At 39.9% G+C, this 21529-nt stretch overlaps 2 protein-coding genes across 23 annotated transcripts in view; both read left to right on the top strand.

The window, feature by feature from the left end:
• LOC123755007 (ribosome-binding protein 1) overlaps nt 1-21529 on the top strand; it is a 96468-nt gene that overhangs the window by 31097 nt on the left and 43842 nt on the right. For 12 of the 22 annotated variants that reach the window (XM_045737409.2, XM_045737399.2, XM_045737411.2 and 9 more), the window contains exons 1-12: nt 60-221; nt 3075-3281; nt 3767-3928; nt 4210-4380; nt 4897-5062; nt 7070-7854; nt 8862-8960; nt 10446-10576; nt 10739-10850; nt 11907-11990; nt 15986-16075; nt 16688-16717. In XM_045737409.2, the coding sequence (XP_045593365.2) occupies nt 3108-3281; nt 3767-3928; nt 4210-4380; nt 4897-5062; nt 7070-7854; nt 8862-8960; nt 10446-10576; nt 10739-10850; nt 11907-11990; nt 15986-16075; nt 16688-16717 (2004 nt within the window). In that variant the 5' untranslated portion in view covers nt 60-221; nt 3075-3107. Of the gene's footprint in view, nt 1-59; nt 222-3074; nt 3282-3766; nt 3929-4209; nt 4381-4896; nt 5063-7069; nt 7855-8861; nt 8961-10445; nt 10577-10738; nt 10851-11906; nt 11991-15985; nt 16076-16687; nt 16718-21529 lie in introns of those variants that run through there. The other 10 variants (XM_069332789.1, XM_045737398.2, XM_045737395.2 and 7 more) reach the window with 9 other exon arrangements.
• On the top strand, nt 611-2207 carry LOC138369333 (elastin-like). The gene is made up of 2 exons (XM_069332568.1): nt 611-1708; nt 2121-2207. The coding sequence occupies exons 1-2, from the start codon at nt 611-613 to the stop codon at nt 2205-2207; spliced, it is 1185 nt and encodes a 394-aa protein (XP_069188669.1).

Raw genomic sequence — 21529 nt, 5'->3', positions numbered from 1 at the left:
TTGAGATGAAATGAGTGAGATAGAGGAGTTGTGCTCCGTGATGTGTCGGTGCTGCATGCGAGGCTGTGGGCCAATGGTGGGAGGTGTTGCATGCCGGGTGGGCCAGTGCTCTCAGTGAGGCAGGGGAGGGAGCGGCCCACTCTCTCTCTCTCTCTCTTACCCCTCCTTGTTATTATTGCCTCGCCTACCTCACATAACCCCCCTCTACGTGTATCAGCGAGGTAAGTAAGGCCAGGGCATGAGGCCTGGCTACCCAGGAGGCGCGTGTCTCGTCACAGTGAAGGAGAAACTCTGTCAATCTGTGGGTGGTGGTGGGCCAAGTTGACACCTCCTACCACCGGCCTGTCAAACTCATTTAAAGACCCTTCCAAACCTGACGCTGTTTTGTGTTTTGCTCGTCAGCCACACTGGCGCGGCCGCTGGGCACTGGCAGGTGTCAGGGCCAGCTGTGCTTGGCGGCGTGTGTGGGGGTGACACGCGCCTGCAAGCTGTGCTTGTCGGTTTGTTGACGTTTGGTGTGTTGGGTTGGCAGATGTGGGCCGGTCAGGGATGGTTCTTGCGGGTGTGGGCCGGTCAGGGGTGGTTCTTGCGGGTGTAGGGCCGGTCAGGGATGGTTCTTGCGGGTGTGGGCCGGTCAGGGATGGTTCTTGCGGGTGTGGGCCAGTCAGGAATGGTTCCTGCATATGTGGGCCAGTCAGGGATGGTTCCTGCGGGTGTGGGCCGGTCAGGGATGGTTCCTGCGGGTGTGGGCCGGTCAGGGATGGTTCCCGTAGGTGTGGGCCGGTCAGGGATGGTTCCCGTAGGTGTGGGCCGGTCAGGGATGGTTCCTGCAGGTGTGGGCCGGTCAAGGATGGCTCCTCCAGGTGTGGGCTGGTCAAGGATGGTTCTTGCAGGTGTGGGCTGGTCAGGAATGGTTCCTGCAGGTGTGGGCCGGTCAGGGATGGTTCCTGCAGGTGTGGGCTGGTCAGGGATGGTTCCTGCAGGTGTGGGCCGGTCAGGGATGGTTCCTGCAGGTGTGGGCCGGTCAGGGATGGTTCCCGCAGGTGTGGGCCGGTCAGGGATGGTTCCTGCAGGTGTGGGCCGGTCAGGGATGGTTCCCGCAGCTGTGGGCCGGTCAGGGATGGTTCCCGCAGATGTGGGCCGGTCAGGGATGGTTCCCGCAGATGTGGGCCGGTCAGGGATGGTTCCCGCGGGTGTGGGCCGGTCAGGGATGGTTCCCGCGGGTGTGGGTCGGTCAGGGATGGTTCCCGTAGGTGTGGGCCGGTCAGGGATGTTTCCCGCGGGTGTGGGGCCAGTCAGGGATGGTTCCCGCGGGTGTGGGGCCAGTCAGGGATGGTTCCCGTGGGTGTGGGGCCAGTCAGGGATGGTTCCCGTGGGTGTGGGGCCAGTCAGGGATGGTTCCCGCGGGTGTGGGGCCGGTCAGGGATGGTTCCCGCGGGTGTGGGGCCGGTCAGGGATGGTTCCCGCGGTTGTGGGGCCGGTCAGGGATGGTTCCCGCGGTTGTGGGGCCGGTCAGGGATGGTTCCCGCGGTTGTGGGGCCGGTCAGGGATGGTTCCCGCGGTTGTGGGCCGGTCAGTGATGGTTCCCGCGGATGTGGGCTGGTCAGGAACAGGTTCTCCCACAAGTGTGGGGTGGCCAGGGACAGGTTCCCGTAGATGTGGGGGTGGCCAGGGCCAGTTTGCGCGGCTGTGGGGGTGGCCAGGGCAGGTTCGCGCGGCTGTGGGGGTGGCCAGGGCCGGTTTGCGCGGCTGTGGGGGTGGCCAGGGCCGGTTTGCGCGGCTGTGGGGGTGGCCAGGGCCGGTTTGCGCGGCTGTGGGGGTGGCCAGGGCCGGTTTGCACGGCTGTGGGGGTGGCCAGGGCCGGTTTGCGCGGCTGTGGGGGTGGCCAGGGCCGATTCCCTGCCCAAAATCTGCCTCCACCACATCACTGCCTAATGCAGTCTATCTGTTAACTACTCTGACACTTCAAAAAGTTCTTTCTAACATCCCTGTGGCTCATTTGGATACTCATTTCCACCTGTGTCACCTTGTTCATGTACCACCCGTGTTGAACAATATCTTTATCTACTGTAGATTCCTCCGAGAATTGAGAGGAATCACAATTCCTGTGTGATTCACAGGAATCTCTCGAGCCTAGACCAATCTGTGAGGAATGGTCTCGGCTAACAATGAAAGTAAAGATGTTAAGCCTTTTCAGTAGAGGTTAGTTACTGCTGGTGGCTGTCATAATATAATAATTCGTGACGGGGGACAGGTATACATACAGTACGTGTTAGACTTATTCTGTGGTTCCCCCATCCAGGGTCGAATTACTGACTTCCATCCCCCCCCCCTCAGATGCAACTCCCACAGCGAGCCGGACTAACTCCTGGGTAACTATTTACAACTAGGTGGACAGGGGCTGGACCCTGTGCTTCAAAGAGTTTCCAAGTTCAAATTAAGTGTTGTAGTTAGATCATGGGGCCAAAACTTGGGTAAGCAATGATAGATAGCATATTTTTTATAGAGTACATAATTATTCTGTACAGTACTGTGCAGTATTTAAGCTTATAAACGATTTTTATTAACATGTTTTGGTGGCTGCATTATAGAATGGGTGTAAATTCCCTTGAAAACTTAACAGTTAATTCGTGGAATTAAACAACCCCCTTATGACAAGATTTGAAAAGCTGATTTACATTCATTAGAAAGTAGTAGTTTGGTGACACTATTGAAGTACTGTACAGTACAGTATATAAATGGATGAAAGGGTATAACAAAAGAAGTACGGTAAATTACAGTTTAAACATTTTGGCACAAAATCGAACACGAGACAATAGATATAAACTCGATAAGCTTAGATTCAGGAAAGAACTGGGTAGATATTAGGATTGATTTATGGGAAAAGTTATTGAGTAACACAAGATGTCTGATGGCACAGCAAGTTTCAAGGCTAGGTTACACAAGCTATGCAGTATATGAATGTGTTGGTGTGGATATAAATAGGGAGCAAATTCATATGGGTCAAGTATGTCTTTTGCATTATTCTTGTGTATACTGTACAGTACTGTTTCTAATTAATATTCTACTTACAGTACTCTTTACAGTGGTGTTGGTAAGAAGACATCATGGACATTTTAGTTCTTGGAGGTGTGGTGCTGGTGTTGACAATGGTGGTGTACTTGCTGGCCACCCTGGGCACAAAAGAAACTCCATTTGAAGAGGCTATAGCAGAACAACGGCAAAAACGCGACCAAGATAATGCACAAACTAAGGCCGATAAGCAGCACAAGAAACCAAAGGTGAGTGGGGCAGCCCTCTTTGATAATCTAAGGTTAGTTTGAAATTGCAAGTGTTGATTTTTAGTTAAAGGTATGACTAACTTCACACCAATGATTTGTTAAAGTCGTTAGAGAGGAGTACGATAACTTGTCAGATGGTGTAATCAGTGAATACAAGATTGGTCAGATGCCAGGCCTTGATGTTGAACCTTGAAATCAACAGGTAAGCTGCTAAACCACCTTCCTCTTCCTAAAAATAAAAAAGGAATTTCAAATTAAGTTGTGGTAGATAAATGGCCAGTTATCAAATGTATAGCATATGTTGCAAGTTTTCAGAAAAATATTGGGAATTGGGAGATTTTAAGGTATTTACACGGTTACTTAGCAACATAGTGCTGAATGATACAGATGCCTTAGCACTTGACCTTAGAGCCAAAACTCATACTAATTGCAGTGCTATACATTGTATTTTAATATGGCTAATAACATATATGTACATCTTATAGGTCAAGAAAGTAAAAGGGAAAAAGGATGATCCAGAATCCGTGGGTGCTACGGCAGTACAAGAGGTGGAGGTCGAGCCCGAGCCTGAGCCCAAGCCCAAGCCAATGCCGCCACCCCCACCACCACCACCCGTAGAAAACGAACCTCCAACCCAGCCTACCCAGGTAATTTTTAACACTTGATTGACTTAATTTTTTGTTGTCTTTTGACTTGAGGCCAATAATAAATATGGTATGTCCTTGCTTTCCATTTATTGATAATGACTGTATTCAGAGTAATGCAGATGAGCACTTGTTCAAAATTTAAGTGTTCTTATGAATTTTGGAGATCTAGTATGCAGATTAAAAATGGACTAACAAGGATAACTCTGAAGTGGCTACATTCAAAAGTGCATTTAATCAGTGTAGACTTTTCTAATTGTTGTTTAATTTTGATGCATGAGAAGAAGAAGGAAAAGAAAAAGAAGAAAGAAAAGGAACGAGAGGTAGAAGATACTCCCAGGAAGATAGTAGTGGAGGAAGTTCAGGAGACTATCACCATCAAGACAGAGGCAGTGAGGGTTGAGGCTGCTCCAGAGCCTGCATCCTTACCCCCCGTCAAGGAGGCCAAAGAAGTTGTAAGTTAAATGTGTGTTTTAATGTTTTGAATGTGTTCATTTGTTTGTGGGAGGATAAGTTTTTATTTATAAAAAATAAAGTACTAGTTGCAAAAGTGAAAGGAATTCTATGGACATAAAAAGGTACCCATGTTTGACCTTTTTGAAGATATTTGCAATACATTTTACATTCCTGTATCATGTTTTAACATTACATCTGTCCTTCTGAGGCATTCCAACTGATTGTACACAAAGAGCCTGGTTAATTGATTTATTGTTACCGTTCCTCAAACTCCTCAATTTTCTTTTTTTTGTTACAGTAATGAATTTATTTAAAAAATGTCAATAAAAGCTGCACACAAAAGGTAGCCACTAGATAAATGTAACAGTGGAAGGGTCTAGATATGAATGTCAAACAAAAATTTAATGTTTTTCTTTCATCTTGATTACGGATTTGAGTTGGAAATTGATAGATAAATAAAATGTGTAAAGTGTGGACTGTAGGCATATTGTAGAAACTTTATTAAAATTTCCTAGGTTGTTGAGGTACCTGTTGTTGCTGTGGAGGTAGTAGTCACAGAGGCAGCTGTTGAGAGTCCTGTGGCTTCAGTGACTCCTGTGGCTCCAGTTGCTCTTGTGGAGAAGCCTACATCACCCCAGGACAAAAAGAAGAAAAAAGAGAAACAGAAAAATGATATCACCAGTAAGTTGAGCTCGACCCCAAGTTACTTTGCTTGTAATGAAGGGATCATATCTCACGATAACGTCATCGATTTATGAGCGTTCATTCTGGAGATAACCAGCCAAGGTTCCCCTGGGTTGGTGTGCAGTGGGAAGTATCACAAGTTGATGTATTTTTTCAATGTGACTGAAATCTTTTTTTCAGTTACATTATGGACTGGTCACTTGAGGAATTTATATCTTTCATCGTGTGTAACATCAGTACAGTATTCACAACATGTTAATGTTGCACCTGTCGAGAAAATGTAGCGCTTGCATTTTCTCATGTTGTTTTGACTAGGTCACCATCTGAAATTCTTTGGTCAAACACTGGCATTTCTTTCCTTCATGACTTTAATTACTTTACTAACCCCACACACAGTGTAAAGTTAAAGTAGCAACATAGTTAGCAAGAGACTGGTATAATAGTTGTCTACATATATAAAATGTGGTCCTTATTCACAAATGGAGCTATCAGCACCTTTACTACACTATTGCAAGAACCACGAGGATAGTTATTGGGAATTACTAATTTGGTGCTGGGGTAAAGTATGTCTATAGCCATTCTTGTCTGTTAGAATAATTTGAGTGTGAATCTGTGGCATTTGGAGGGGATATACAGCTGAAAAGCAAGACATCCTTTTGATAAATACTAGTAATTCATCAATCACTAGCTTCCCATAAATGTACAGTACACAGTTATTACACAAGTAAAACACTACAGCAGTATATCATTTCAACATCTTTATCAGTTTTGATATAAAATATAACAAAAAATAGCTGAGAATGTAGATTAAAAGGAAAGGGGGACAAGATGAAGAGAGAAGTCTCGCTGATTTGAGTGGCGATGTATATTTGTAAAAGTCTCGTAGTAATACTAGTGGTAACATGAACATCCGTAATAAATGGTATAAATTTAAAGAGGTTTACAATTTACATACATAAACATATTAGACGAAACAACAGATTTTACCTAATTTGAAGCAAATCTATAAGATCCATAAAATTTGAAAGATGACGAACAATTATCGGCAGTACTGTATTGAAAATGCCTGTCGGGCAGCAATCTTTGTCACTAATTCTTTAATAATGTCTGCTGGTGATATCCCTGCTTTCTCTGCTGACGAGTTTTCTGTTCTGTAGACCTACTAAACCATTATATACATCACTCATTCTAAAGTTGGTTTTCCTCACAAAGTTCATATTTCTGGCAAAATTTGTGTGGCCATTAATAAACAAATGCCTGGAAGGAGAGCTGTTTTTTTTTAATAGTTATTTTTCAGAAATCTATAATTCTTTTTGTGAAATATTTGAAGTGTAGGTGTGGACATGAGGACAGGCCAGGCAATGGCATAGTGTGTGAAGATGAACACCGTAGATGCTACTTTAATATTTCCTCCATTCCTATCTGGTAGTCTCATACTGTACTTGGTTTTGAAATGGTGAATGTGGTGAAGGCAACCCTACACTGGTAAGGGCTCGCTACACTAGGGTTCTTTGTACAAGAAATTCTTACACAGTTCTGGCTCGTCGTTTTCAATTTCCACCTATTCCAGTTTGTTGTGTTGTCTCTTGCTTATTAATAAAGGTCATGCACTGAAGAAAGGTGGATAAATGGAGAGATACCAAGAGCTTTAGCAAGGCACATGTATCTTGTGTGTGAATGGAGACTAAAGGAGAGTTGAAAGGAAAGTATGAGAAGTAAACTCCTAAGATGGAATAACGATAAAGGTCTTAAATAATGAAAACAATAATAATAGATTATGCTCTTGCCTGTTCACCTTGCAAGCAACAATAATTTGGGAGACCTAGATGTAAAGTATTTGGTAGATCACATTCTAGAGAAAATAAGTAAAGCCTAATTCCCAACATAAAAAAAAACAATGATTATTTAAAGTGTAATTAGTAAAGTTAGGAAACCCATTTTAATGTTAAATTTTTGTTATAAACTTTTGCTTATGATGGTTCTCAGTGATATTTTCTTTTACAGCTTTGAGTGAATCTAAGCTCCTTCCCATGGTGCAGCGAGCCCCACTGTCTGGTAACGAGATCCAAACCTTGATTGATGTCCTTCTCAATAAGCAGCAGCAGAACAATGCTGGAGGTGACTGGGTAAAGAAAGGCAAAGTGGACCCTATCACACAGTTGAAACGGCAGTTGGAGGAAGTTGAAAATCGCTTGCGTGATAAAGATGAAGCTCACTCTGCCCTCTCTGCAAAGATTACTGATCTGTGCTCAGAACTACATGGAGAACGATCCAAATCATCAAAGCTGAAGACTCAGTTGGATGAATCTGCTGCAAATTATCTTCGACAACAGGAGGCAGCGGCTGCTAGTGCCCAGTCGGCACAGGCAGCACGTTTGAATGAATTGCGCACATCCTTGGAACAAGAGTACCAAGCAAAGCTCCAGCAGCAGCAGCAGCTATTGGATCAACTGCAGAGCACCAGTAATGAAAGTGAAGTGACCACTTTACGTGCATCACTAACCGAGGCTGAAATGCAGGCAAAAATGCTTCGACAAGAACACGAAGAATTAAGTCAAAGATGCCAACAATATGAGGAGCACATAAGAGTTCTTGAAGATAAGCGTAATGGGGAAGAAGTAGCCAGAAATGCTCAGCTATCAGAGCTGCAAGCACAGCTTCAAAGTGCCGATGCAGCTCGTGCTCAAGCTCTGGCAGAGTTAGCAGCCATGGATGCAGATCGGAATGCCTTGAGTGGACAGCTAACTGGTGATAAAGCCAAATATGCACAATTACAGCACAAACTACAGGTAAGATGTAATATTTACTAAATCTCTAGAAAGCCCAAGTTAGTTGTATGTATTGTAATTGTAGCTAGCAGTATTACACAAGCAGCCCTGACTCTGCTTGAGTTTGGAGAATGCAAATTTAGATTTGTGCAATTTATATTTATGGTATCAGTAGAATTAGAGTATGGATTAGTTGATGTGTGGGAATCGTACAGTGATTTTAAAAATAACACAAGAATAAAGGAAACTGCAGAAGGCCTATTGACCCATGCAAGGCAACTCCCATTTGTGACTTTCCAAACTCGTATATAGTACCAGCATGCCTAAACTTTGCCTGCAAGCAATCCAGTGACTTCCATGTGTTATGTTACTCTGTAATCAGTTCCATGAATCAAGTTTATTTCCAAATCAGTATTTACCAGTCTTTTCTGAAACTTACCTTCCCAATTGAATTCGTTAATGTACTGTGTTTTGTATTGTCTTTTGTGGTGATTTATTTATCACTGTATTAATATCTCATTTGTCTTGCACTTTTATCCTTGTGTATACTTCAATCACGTTAACTCTTATTCTTAATACTTCCATTATTAATTCCTGGGATTAACCTTTAGCATTCTGGTACAATAACATGTTTTAGCATACAGTAATTAATTGTAATTTAGCGTACAGTAATTTGTTGTAAGTGTTTGGATTACGCTAAAACGAGTAATCCGATTTTGGAATTTCAAAACTTTCATTACCATCCTATTTGCACTTTCATGATGAACCTCTTGAAATATATAAGCACTGTGGATAAATCACTTTGTACACAAGATAGTTTGGCAACAGATTTTAAAACCAACTGAGCCCAACATTGGCTAGTGCATTTGCAAGTATAGTACGTATAGGGGGGGTTTATAAGGTTAAGGTGGTTGGAAAGGTTTAATGTACTTTCAGAAGATTTTAAAGTAACAAGGTAAATATTTAATTTGCCTTTAGACTTAATGTATTGAGGATTATACAGAACCTTATTGTGCATTTTTTTTCAGGAAATATCACATGAGAAAACCGAAGTAGATTCGAGATTGACTCAAGTGGAATCTGAGCTTTGTAGTGTACGCCAAGTGGTTTTAGACCAAAATACTCAGGTAAGCTCGGTCATTATATTTTTTGTGACTTTAAAGGGTTTAATTGGGCTTTTTACACTTAATTTGGTTTGAAATGTATCTGTGCAAGCCGCAGCCTGTAGAAATGTTAAATATTGTCACACTGTAGAGTTGCTCTGTATATTGAATTCCTGCAGGTTGCATTTAATGACAATGCATGCAGGAAAAGTGGGCTGCAGTTTGTGTAGGACTTGTAACACTTCAGTCTTTTAGTGCATTTGAAACAAGTTTCATCAACTCCAGTTAATGCAATTTATCACCTTCAAATATTGTCTTGCATGAAGGTGCTTTGAAGTGGACATTTTTGTTTGTTTTCAAAATACTTTGGGGATTTAATGGTAATACCCTTAATACCCTTTGTTTTATTACCATTAATAAAATGCTGTTGTATGTGTAGTACATGCAACAGCAGCTCACGGCACTGCCTTGCAGCTTGTGCATCGTTTAATAATGACATAAATAACTAATTATTTAATGATTGTGGCATATAAATCCTGACTGACAAAAACTATATAAAAGGTTTAGACATCAGTGAACCCAATGCTGGTTACAGTGTTCACAGCAAGAATCGGACATCCACAACACATTGCTGCCTTTTAGCATGTCTACGCGTCATGAAATGGACCTTGTGTCCTATTGGGAAAATAAACCTGGGGAAAATTATTCATATTCAGTATTTAGTGACCAGGATTCTGATAATAGCAGTGTTTTGGTTAGTTAGCAATGTGTGTAGTATATTGGGAGATATTTTTTGCCATGTCAGGTGCCATTGGCAACGTAGTGTGTGGCACTTTGATGTGCTTTTATTACAAAATTTCTAACCGTGTACCCATTTTACTGTTGGGTAAACAGAGGCTACGGTTAAGGATTGACGGCCAGTAAATCCTCCCCGGCCAGGATACGAACCCCAGGACAAATTGCTCGCGAAACGCCATGCAAGTGTCTTGCCAACTAGGCCACGGGGACTGTTTTATCCTCAAATCATTTCACCAGCCATTATTTGTTAAAATGGAGAAGTGAAATACTCAGCCGCTTGTGTAGGTAGAGCTCACAAGACCTCTCCTGCTTTACCACATTGCCTTTTGACAGAGAAACACAGTTGTGCAATGTGGTAATGTGGTAAACTTTCATAAACTTGGTTGCCTTACCATTTAAGCCTTTAAATGGGTTCACAAACAGAAGATTAAACATTTTCTCACAAAGTGGGTGACTGAAGTGGTGGTTTACTTTAGACACCAAATTGGGTACTACCCCTGAAACACAAATGTCAATCTCTTAATGTATTGCATCTACAGGCTATATTATTGTAATTTTAAGGTCAATGTATCCTCTTTAAATTCGTCACACATTTTTCCATGATGTCAATACCTGTATGAGTGTGCCCACTTCAAACAATAACATAGTGACTGACAACCAGTGATTTTATCTTGCATACTTTTAATTTAGAAGTTTTGATCTTGTCATCAGATTGAGCGACTAAAGGAGGAGAAAGAGTCTTTGGCATCACAGAGCGTCCGTCCAGCTGCTGAAGGGCAAGAGAATGGGGATGTACATACAGAACCGACCTCAGCGCCCGACACAGCCCACCTAGAATCATTGTAAGAATTAAACTTTATTTTTTACATTATGGCAGAAATGTTTGGAAATCAGTGTTGACATTTGAAATGGTTGTCATAAAAAAAACTATTGATTCCATGAACATCATACTGTGTTCAGGTTTTTTCATTAGGATTATTAAATAATAAGTAATGACATTACAGAGTGAAGGAGAAAGAAAACCTAATAGAAGAACAGTTGTCTGAAGTAGCAAACTTGAAGAAAGAAATTAAGAGACTAAAAGAAGATTTAGAGAGCCAAAGAGCGAAGAACAATGTGAGTAACTTTTCCCCACATTTTGTTCCAGCAGTGCTTTAGCATATTACTTAATTGTTACTTGACACACACTCTTGGAATTTGCATGGCTGTAAGTTAGGTATAATTTTTAATGATTAATTTTCTTAGTATTTTTCACCTAATGTTGGATGTACTGTTGTCTTCACTTTTTCCTATTTATAAGCTTTGAAAACTTTCCCTTGTGTTTAGAAGATTTTCAATGCTGGTAAGTGGAATTGAGGTTACAAGTCTTGTGGTGTACCCGAGCTCCTAAATGTTGAGTCTATTGTAATCCATTGTAGTTTTGTTATAAGATATCACTTAAATGGTGAGCCTACTGCTTCTTTTTTGGGAGTGGTTTACCTGCCTTGGTAGACGACACCACTTCTCAACCAGTTTATAAGCCTGCCTCTGGTGGGGCAGAATAAAACCTCTAGCATGTTGTATCACTATTGTTAGACTGAAGAATTTGATTTGTATTATGCACTTGCACACTTTTTTTTTGTTTTTGTCTGATAAGCTTGAGTCTATGCCCCCTGTTGTATGAGGGAGAGATTATGACTAACCGTGATTGATTTTTACTTTGCTCACTTTGCGGGCTAATAGACATCCCAAGAGCGAGCTTAATACATTTTGGTCACAATGTGGTTGTGTGTAGAAGTCTCCCTCTGCCTCTTAGTGTTGCTCCTATTGCCTGTGCCCATGAGACTTTATCCCCCCCCCCCATCAAGCAGACCTAGGCTGGTGTGCATGCAATGTCTTACTGTGTGGGCTTCTTAGGGCACTGTATGATTTAAACCTGATGCAGCCTAGAATTGCTTTCACACCTGAGATTTAGCTTTGTGTGGCCACTCTGTATCCATTGACCTATTGTTTCAAACATTTGTATTACAATTCATACAATTTGCAAATTTTATATACAGTATAGTTATCATAAGAGGATAACTGAATGGAATGCCTATACCCATATATTTATTAACAAGCTTAATAATTAATGAGATCCAGTACTAGATTCCCTTAAGTCTAACACGTGTGTTGTTAATCCCTGCCTTGTAGGAGTTACGAGAAAAGAACCACAAAGTCCTGGAGGCCTTAACGAGCACAGAGGAAAAACTGATGGCTAGACTCAAGCAGGTGGATGTAAGTGCTGCTCTACTGTTAGTAAGAAAGCTTTGCAAGGTCTGATGAGAAATAGAATTCGCCAATTGAGATTTAAGACAACCTACAGGTTTTTGTTATGCATGGTTGATTCCTGGTTTCAAATACTACATTATATTTAAAAAACTGGGCAAGTTTTGTATAGCTAGCTTCACTTGCTACATACAGTATTTATCTAGTGCAGTAAATATTAGAGGTACTCTCAGGTGAAGGACAAATTTAATCAATGAGGTGATTTTTTTTCTGCATTTAGATAAAATGGTTGAGTTAATGTGTTGTGAATGAGGAAAACATGTACGTTTTCGGTTATCGTTTCTGTTAGTATGCATCATATGTTGACTCGTTCTAAAATTTTGAAATTGTAGTTAATTTTAAGTGAAACTGTAATAGTGCTTACTAATGGAATGATATTAATAGTAAAAATTAGTATTGGGGTTTTTTATTTGTCATTTCTGGTTAAAAGGAACATAGAGCCTGAAGGTTGTTAATCTCCTTTAGCTGGTCTTCAATTTTAGTATTTCTTCTAACATGCTAATAGTGCTTTTCTTGTCCTTGGGATATATATATATATATATAGAATGCAGTATACAAGTTTTATATAATTACAACAAGGTGCTTGGCAATGTAAAGTGTAGCGAGTGAGCATGATAACGTTGCAGTATGGGTATTTAAATTTCTTTTTTTCCTTGGTATGGCCATCATATGCTTTGTATGATTATCATGTTTAGATTTGTCAGCATTTGGTTACTCAAACTTATTTGTGCATATTTGAAGGTAGTAGAGTAAAATACTTTATAAGTTTGGACTGAAAAGTGGAAAAATATTCTAGTCGGTCATTTCAATAAAGCCTAATTATTGAAATAAATAAAATAAGAGTACTTACAAGAAAGATACTGGGTAATTTATAGAATAATGTTGGCACCACTAATACTGCAGTACCACATTGGTTGCTTCATATTCACTAACTCCTGACACCTTCTCTGCATAATAATTTCTATTCATGTTGTTAGCATTTCTATTAATATTTCTAACACTTTCCTTTCTCAGTTGTCGGGCTGTTGAGGGTAATAATAATTTTCACGAACTAGTTTTTCAGTACAATCAATTAGCATCTGCTTAATTTACATTTATTCACAAATAGTAATGTAACACTATAGGTATTTTAACATCAAAATTACGTTAGTTATCATGGCTCGGTAGCAATTGTAAGCATGTCCTATGAATACCTGTTTGAAATATTTTAAAACTTTTTACAAATGCTTTACCTTGCCCAATAAACTGTCAAAGAATGATTAAAGTTCTCATACAGTGAAATTTGAGAAGTTTTTAATTTGAGCATCCATAAATACCTAATGAAAATTTGTATATATGATTGCAAGAGAAGCAGATTGTCACATCCTTCTCAAAGACTCCCAATAGCCTTGCATTGGGCGTCCATTTAATTTTTATCCATCAGCCTAGCTGTTTTTATAGATATTAATTAATCCATCCACACTTTTATTCCCCCAAACAAAAACTTGTGAATACTAAACTTTATAACTGGTTTTGTAATGACAGGAGGTATGACAACAGCAAATTTGCATCAATAGAATTAGTGCCTGCGTATTAGTGAAGGTGTAGACTTGCTTGCTCTCATACCTGATACAAATGGTGTCACTTAATAAATATCATAGACTGGGAGTCAAGAGGATCTTTAATAATGTGCATATTTTGTTGTATGCAAACTTTGGCGTGAGAACTTAAGTACTCGCCTATTTGTGCTTGCGGGAGTTGAGCTCTGGTTCTTTGGTCCCGCCACTCGACTGTCAATCAACTGATGTACAGGTTCCTGAGCCTACTGGGCTCAGGAACCTGTATGTATGGAGTCAGCCTCCACCACATCACTCTCTAATGCATTCCATTTGTCAACCACTGACACTAAAAAAGTTCTTTCTATTATATCTCTGGCTCATTTAGGCACTCAATTTCTACCTGTGTCCCCTAGTGCGTGTGCCCCTTGTGTTAAATAGCATTTCCTTATCTACCCTATCAATTCCTTTGAGAATCTTGTATGTGGTGATCATGTTCCCCCTAACTCCTGTCTTCCAGCTGCGTGAGGTTTAGTTTCCGTAGTCTCTCCTCGTGGCTCGTACCTCTCGGTTTGGGCACTAGCCTGGTGGCAAACCTTTGAACCTTCTCCAATTTAGTCTTGTGCTTGACTAGATATGGACTCCATGCTCGAGCCACATACTTCATGATTGGTCTGACGTGTGGTATACAAGGTTCTGAATAACTCCTTACACAAGTTTCTGAAGGCCATTCTTAGATTAGCCAACCTGGCATATGCCGCTGATGTTATCCTCGTGATATGGGCTTCAGGGGACAGGTCTGGCATGATATCAATCCCCAAGTCTTTCTCTCTCTGACTCTTGAAGAATCCAAGTGGTGAGTTGTCCAAGGAGGAGACTAGTGGTGCTGATTGCTGTCAACGTGGTTCCCATTGTCAGAAACAGGAAACCAGTTAATCTTATTGAGATCTACTTATGCCAGTGACGGCCATTTCCCAGGATACAAACAAGAAGTTTCCTAACTCTTGGGTACCTATTCACTATTAGGTGTTTAGAGGTATCGTGTAAAAGGAAACTTGCTGAAATGTCAGTCCTGTGTGGTAATTGAACCCGGATTTTTTTGGCTGTGAACCAACAACACTGACTGGGCAGTTTAGCACGAGCTCCATGAATACAGTGGACACGAGAACATGTTGAAAATCTCTCGATTTGTCCTCCGAGACATCACGTGAACTTGACTGACACCACTTTCCCCCCATGAAGACAAATATCTCTGTTACCACCAGGAAAGCCAATGTCACTGTCCCCATCACTAATGACAGGGTCACTAGATCCTTGAAATTGGTTATATTCCTCAGATTCACCTTCGTATAAACTTAATATTTCAGGGTCTACTAGTGCAAGGGTTCGTAACCTGGGGACTATGGACCTCCTAGATAACTAGGGGTTCTGCAAGAGTGATAATTAGGCTAATTCTAATCATATGTAAAAAAATTTTTAATAATTTTTGTTTAATTTTTCTTTCTTAACCAGCCTCAATAGTAAAGATAAATTGCCTCCTTTCAGTTATCAATGAAATCTGTTTTTTTTTTCTAATGTATGATCCAGAGTTGTGTTCAGAATAAAGTTGAAATGCTGCATTAGTATTCACCTAGTTGTTTGTGGGGGTTGAGCTTTGCTCTTTCGGCCTGCCTCTCAACTGTCAATCAACTGTTTACTAACTACATTTTTTTCTTTTTCTCCACACCACATACACACACACCCCCCCAGGAAGCAGCCCGTGACAGCTGACTAACTCCCAGGTACCTATTTACTGCTAGGTAACAGGGGCATTCAGGGTGAAAGAAACTTTGCCCATTTGTTCCTGCCTGGTGCGGGAATCGAAACCCGCGCCACAGAATTAAGAGTCCTGCGCTGCTATCCACCAGGCTACCAGGCCATTAGTGGTTCTCTTATGTGGAGTGGCATGCTGCTTTCGCTAGTATAGCACATGAAAATTTAAATATAAAACTTTACACTTTTTTTGTTGGAACTTAAAGTACTTGTACTTCATTCCTTCACTCTACTAGAAACTTAATTTTTTTCTTCCCTCGTGGCCATTATTCCCCCCCCCCCCCTCTCTTGAGGCTGATGCCTCTACCCATTGAAAACAGGAGAGGGGAGGAAGAAGGGCAATGACTTGAAATTTGTTCTATTATTTCTCTGCATTGTGGTTTTTAATTTATTATATTTTAGCAGGCATTACAAAAAATATCATAATTGTCTGAAAGGATTGTAGAACAAAATTACAGAAAGCAATATTGGTGTGAGTGGTTATGTAAGGTTTTCCCCAAATATAGTTTGCACGTTGGTTTAATAGAATATGGTTGATATGATGATTGGCGCTTTGTAACCTTTGCCAGCATTAATATAATTTTTTTCTGTCTGAAGGAGGCATCTGGTGAAGTGGAAGAGGAGAAAGCAAAGGTTCGTGCCGTCCTAAGAAGAATTTTCCCCGAGGTTGTTGTAGATGATGCATTGGTGAGTATCTGTGCTTCTGTTTGTGTGTGTGTGTATCTGAATGCGTGTATGTGCAATGATTTATTTTTTTATTTTTTATTTATTATTTTTGCAGTTGATGCAATTTGTAAAGCTGAGGGGAAACTTGATTCAGTGTTTGGTGCTTGAGGGTGGGGAAGCACTGCATGTATGTGATTTTTATTTTTGGTTGTGTATTTGGAGTTTCTTTTTTATTATTAATTTTATTTAAGAAATGGATGTACAGTATTCAGGTTTTCCTTTTGAAAGGGCATAGTTTTCTTTTTTTAATTTACTTTTTTTCATTGAAACAATAAGGGTTTGTTTATATTTTCTTGTACCCAGATTGTATGTAATTAGTGCTTAAAGATTTGTGAACGAGAGGCAAGGGGGATTAATAGAAATCTTTACATGATCTAAGTAAAACTTTGAGGGGTAATTTAAGTAAAAAGTAATTTTCCCAGTCATTATTGATTCCCAAGTCAGCAGCAGACATTTGGCTCTGTATGTTTCCGGGTACAGTTTAATCAATCACGTGAGGTAATTTTACTCAAATATGTTTTTAAATGAATGTGGAAGATCAGCACCTTCCTACAGCAGTTGTTCCCATTTCAGGCCCTTCCTGTTAGGAAAAAGACATACCAGGTAAACCATTTGTTAGTCATGCTGTCCTAAATTGCTCACATCACTTGCTAAACTGAAGAACAAGGTTCCGGGGATCCAGTTGGGCTGGCTTCCAGATTACTCAAATTACATAATTTTATACGTTATCTCGTGGAATTTCATTCGACTATTGTGTATCTTACTTTAAACACCGTGTTAGGTGCAGGAGGAGTTACAAGCATCATATTTTATTTATTTAATATTATGGTCCTTTGTCATGAATGCTGCTTTTTCTACTAGATGGGTGTCATTATGAACATCTCTCTAATACTCTCTTGCCCTGTATTGTTTCTTTGTCTTCTCTGGACAAGTGGCTCCACTTCCTTTGCAAATGGGAAACTGGGTAATGATGAATATTACTGAAGTATTGGATGATTGTAAATCGCTGAAACTGTGCATGCCAGTTTTCAGAAGCTTCATGTTTTTTACGGTCAGAGTGAACACACGTTTGAATTTGGCAGTTGCAATAGCTACTAATACAGTTCATATTTGCTAGAGTGGAAGCTTAGAGGTATTGGAGTTGGGGGGAAAAGTTTAAATACAGCAAATTTGTAAAATTGGCAAAAAAAAAATCATTACAAAGAACACTTGCACATTATCATAAATATTATAAATGAAATTTTTTAAGTATTTGAATAAGCTTTGCAATATTAAAATGAATAAAGTGATGTATGGAAGTTTAACGGCTCCATCATTTTATTTTTTTTTGTCTATCAATAACTGAAATTTGAGCATTACACTGGGAATCTTGCCCTAAAACTGAGCTGACCTTTTGTGGAAGCTTGTAAACAGTTGCATATGTACTGTACAATGTATGCATTCATGATCACGACAAGCTTTTTTTAGAAATTGGAACGCTTTGGTGTAGTAAAGGGTGCACTTCTTGCTTGGATGAAGGCTTTTCTCTATCCAGACCACAGTAAAGTATTTCGTTGGCGTAGTCAAAAATATTGTTTGGAAGGAATTATGCTGGCACCTTAACAGGCAGCCCTCGAGTAATGCAACATTGCAGAATATGGGTCCAATGCCAAAAAAGGTACACCAAAGTTAGATAAGTGTGTGGGTAAATTTTGCAACGGTTCACAGGTTAGGCACAGGTTAAAGCATATTAGTGCAGATATTTTGTGGTAATCTGCAGTTCTGCCTCATTCCCAGCAGTGTACTCGGCTTTCTCACACCTCTTAAGATTTTACTAATTTTGAAATATTCTTAACACTGCACATTGTATGAATTTTGGGCTTAATTAAGTGTTTAGGAAGCATTAAAATTGAGGAAGCATTAAATATTTAAAGTTCAAAACTATTTTATTGAGTTGAAAAATTTGGACTTTGTTAGGGGATCTAAATTGCAATTTCCCCAATTATGTTTAGGTTGGATTTATGATTACAGTATTTAGTTTTTAATAGGAACTAATCCCATCCCAAATTGAGGTCCACCTATGTTCATTGTGTCCATAAATGAAAGCATGAATATATTGAAATGTTTTTTGAAGGATGTTAGGAAATAAAAGTACTAGTCAAGATTGACCGACACAAAACGAGATGTAGACATGTGAAGCAACAATTGGAATTTGTCATGGACAATTACCAAGTTACAGTGAACATGGGTCCCTGGAAGCTACAATTGTGGGCAACAATCAAGTACATAAAACCATCCAGAAACCTCAGTGTGATTATAAAGATTACATAAATACTAGGCAAGAGAGATATGTCAGATAGTAAATACAGTATCAGAATAATAAAGCAAATACCCTGTATATATATTTCGTAATAAGGAAGAAATTTATATCGAAGACCCAGGGTAGTAGGAAAAACATCAGCACCTTTTGAAAATTTAAAGAATGCAATTGTCAACAAGTATTTTAGAAATAAAATGCATGAAAGAGTGGCGAGCACATGCATAGGCCTTATCATGTAGCTAAACATGGGCAAGCAAGATAGATAGTGGCCCCTGGGGGTGACAGTGACAGATGGTGGGATTTGACACTGATACTGTGTTTTCTAGGAATGGCATGATTTTTAAATGTTCTTATTTTGCCAATTTTTGCATATGATTCTGGTTAGTCTGTTGCTCTGATGTTATTGCCACTCCCAGGTCTGTCTCTGATCCTTGCAGGTAAGGAAGTTGGTGTGCCGTTTGGACTAGTTAGTGCTCAGTGCAAGATAAAGAGAATACAGAGTATAGCAAAGTGGACAGCAGGGGATGATTATAGACAAGGATAGAGATTTAGCCATGATACTGTAAAGTAATTGAAAGTGTGTAAAATGTGAAAACTTACGGCAGTTTAAGGAGCAATAATAGTTCGTGTGTTAAATGAAGTTTTATAATATGTTCATAGTGAATTTCATTAACATCGCTCATAGTTAGGAAAGACTAACAGTAGATATAAATCGAAACAAAGTTAAAGAGTGCAGACTCTTCCAGAAAAGTTGAGCTAGATGACTGAGGCAGAATCAATTGAAAGATGTAGTTTAAGCCAATTAAGTTAACAGGTAAAGCAATTTAAGACAGTCATTGGGAACTGTGTATTATTGTCTTAAATACCCTAAAGAGAAGAGGAAGCTAGTCATATCTACCTGTAAGCACGTGTAGATAAGAACATGAGCATGAATGCATGTGCATGGATGCACGAAGGATTTGTCTCATGGTGGGTGGAAAACACTAATAGATAATGCAATGTTGATTTTTTTTTTTGCTTTTATAAAATAAGGGGAAAGTTTAGCTTAATTCCTACAATGTGTGAACAAAAATAATAATGTTTTCTATGTGGCAGTACAGTAGTGGTCAACATTTGTCAGTGTTGAGTCATTAAACATACTGGTGAATAATTATTTATGAAAGGTACTAAAAAAGTAATAGTGGAATATAAGGCAAATTTGTTTAGTTGCGTAACCTCAACCAGAATTCTGCCCATATAGGTGTATTGATCTTGATGCCTGGCATGTGTGTGTATCTAGATAATGTTAAGTTTTGTTGCATTTTTGCCATTGTCTGATATACTGTATGTCATTTGAAAATAATTGTTTTAGTGCATATTTATGACAATTATAATCATTGGATAGAAAACGAATATTGAGGCAATGTGATGGGATAGAATTCAAGTCCCTGGGCTTCCCAGACACACACACATTACCTGCTGAACCAGGATGAACTTAAATGTTTGGTATACCCTGTATCACTTTGAGCATAGCCTTAAATCAGGATTGGTAAAAAAAAAAAAAAAAAAAAAAAAAAAAATCTTAAACCCCCTTGGGGTTAAGGAAGGTTGGGTTTTTGTCCAATTAATAGATAAACAAAATTTTTGTTTTAAATGCCTGGGTTTTTTAAATTAAAAAAACAGCCTAGGCAAGTAAATTGTAGCTACCACGTTAACCCTGCCATAAATGGTTTTTAAAAAATTATCAGTTACATGACTGCATTCAGAAAGGCTACTTTTAGATAAGTTTTCTATCACATTCAGTATGAAGAAGATTGATGCAATATTTGAATGGCAATTACTACCCAAATTCATACACAACAGAACATTCACACTGTAAAACCGATGTATGATCGTAAAAATTTTCAACCTGTCGAAGCAGGTCCACGTTAAACTGCCCAGTGTAAAATCACTCTGGCCGATTTGTGGTGACTGAACTGGGTGACATTTTTAGGGTTTCATGATCACTATACACTATAAAAATATAAAAAATTTTAGTTTTTAATTTAATAAATTTGAAATGTCACACAGGCATTTAACCCAGATGTAGTGTTACCTGCTTGATTAGGGTCTGTATGGTGTTACACTACAGTACAGTCATTATAAAATATTAAAAAAAAAGGGAAACTAATTGGAATTTTTTTGAATACCAATTTTGTGGGAAATTAACACGTTAGGATAGCATCCATCCAATAACACTTGTTGTATAACTTGACATACAAGCTGAATGCATACCAGTTAATGCCTTGTATTAGTTCTTAATGGTGTCTTACATGGACTAATATTGGCAAAGTAAGTAGACATTGGAAACGGGCATTTTTCTGTGGGGAGCCCCATCTCCTGCCTGAAGCTTTCCGAACTGATGTGTGTTGTATTAGTTTGGGGTCATCAGTCACAGGAGTTCTTGCCTATCGGGACCCACGAGCCAGAACCTGGTCCCCTCAGAGGCGCAGGGAGCAATGGCCTATGAGCACTTCAGATGTAAAGTATGTCATTGTCATCGACTGGGAAAGGACCCAGAAAGATAGGCAAATCAAAACAGACCACTGTCTGGTTAACCTGTGCAATCTACATCCTGAAAGACCAAAATAACTCTCCCTAGAAAGAAACCAAACATACAACCCTTCATGTGACTAGCACTTCTGCTTGCCCCTGGAGGGGGGAGGAAGCCGGCAGCCCACCACTCCAGTTCTTGAGACAGATGGCTGCGACAGGAGCCCGAAAACCACTCACAGCCGAGAAGGAACCAGAACGTTCACTAGGTACCTGGTGGCAAAGACGCTGTTGAACCTCATAAACCCCCGCGCTCCTTAAATGAGCCCCCGCCCAATACTTTAAATGTTAAGTGCTCATAGGCCGTTGCTGCCTGTGCATCTCTGAGGGGGACCAGGATCTAGCTCGTGGTTCTTGGTAGGCATAAGAACTTCTTTGACTGATGACGCCCAAACATAACAGTTCGGATTGCTTCAGGGGGCCTCCGGGACTTGCCCAGAAAATGGCATTTCATTACAATTAAATGTGGTTTATTGTTGCCTTAATTCACCCTTGCTTCTCTCATCATTATGGTAGTGTATTTTTGTGAAAATCTAGTGTGCTTG

This window comes from Procambarus clarkii, chromosome 28 (assembly GCF_040958095.1).
Source record: "Procambarus clarkii isolate CNS0578487 chromosome 28, FALCON_Pclarkii_2.0, whole genome shotgun sequence".
NCBI lineage: Eukaryota > Metazoa > Arthropoda > Malacostraca > Decapoda > Cambaridae > Procambarus > Procambarus clarkii.
This window is presented reverse-complemented; position numbering and strand designations above follow the sequence as displayed.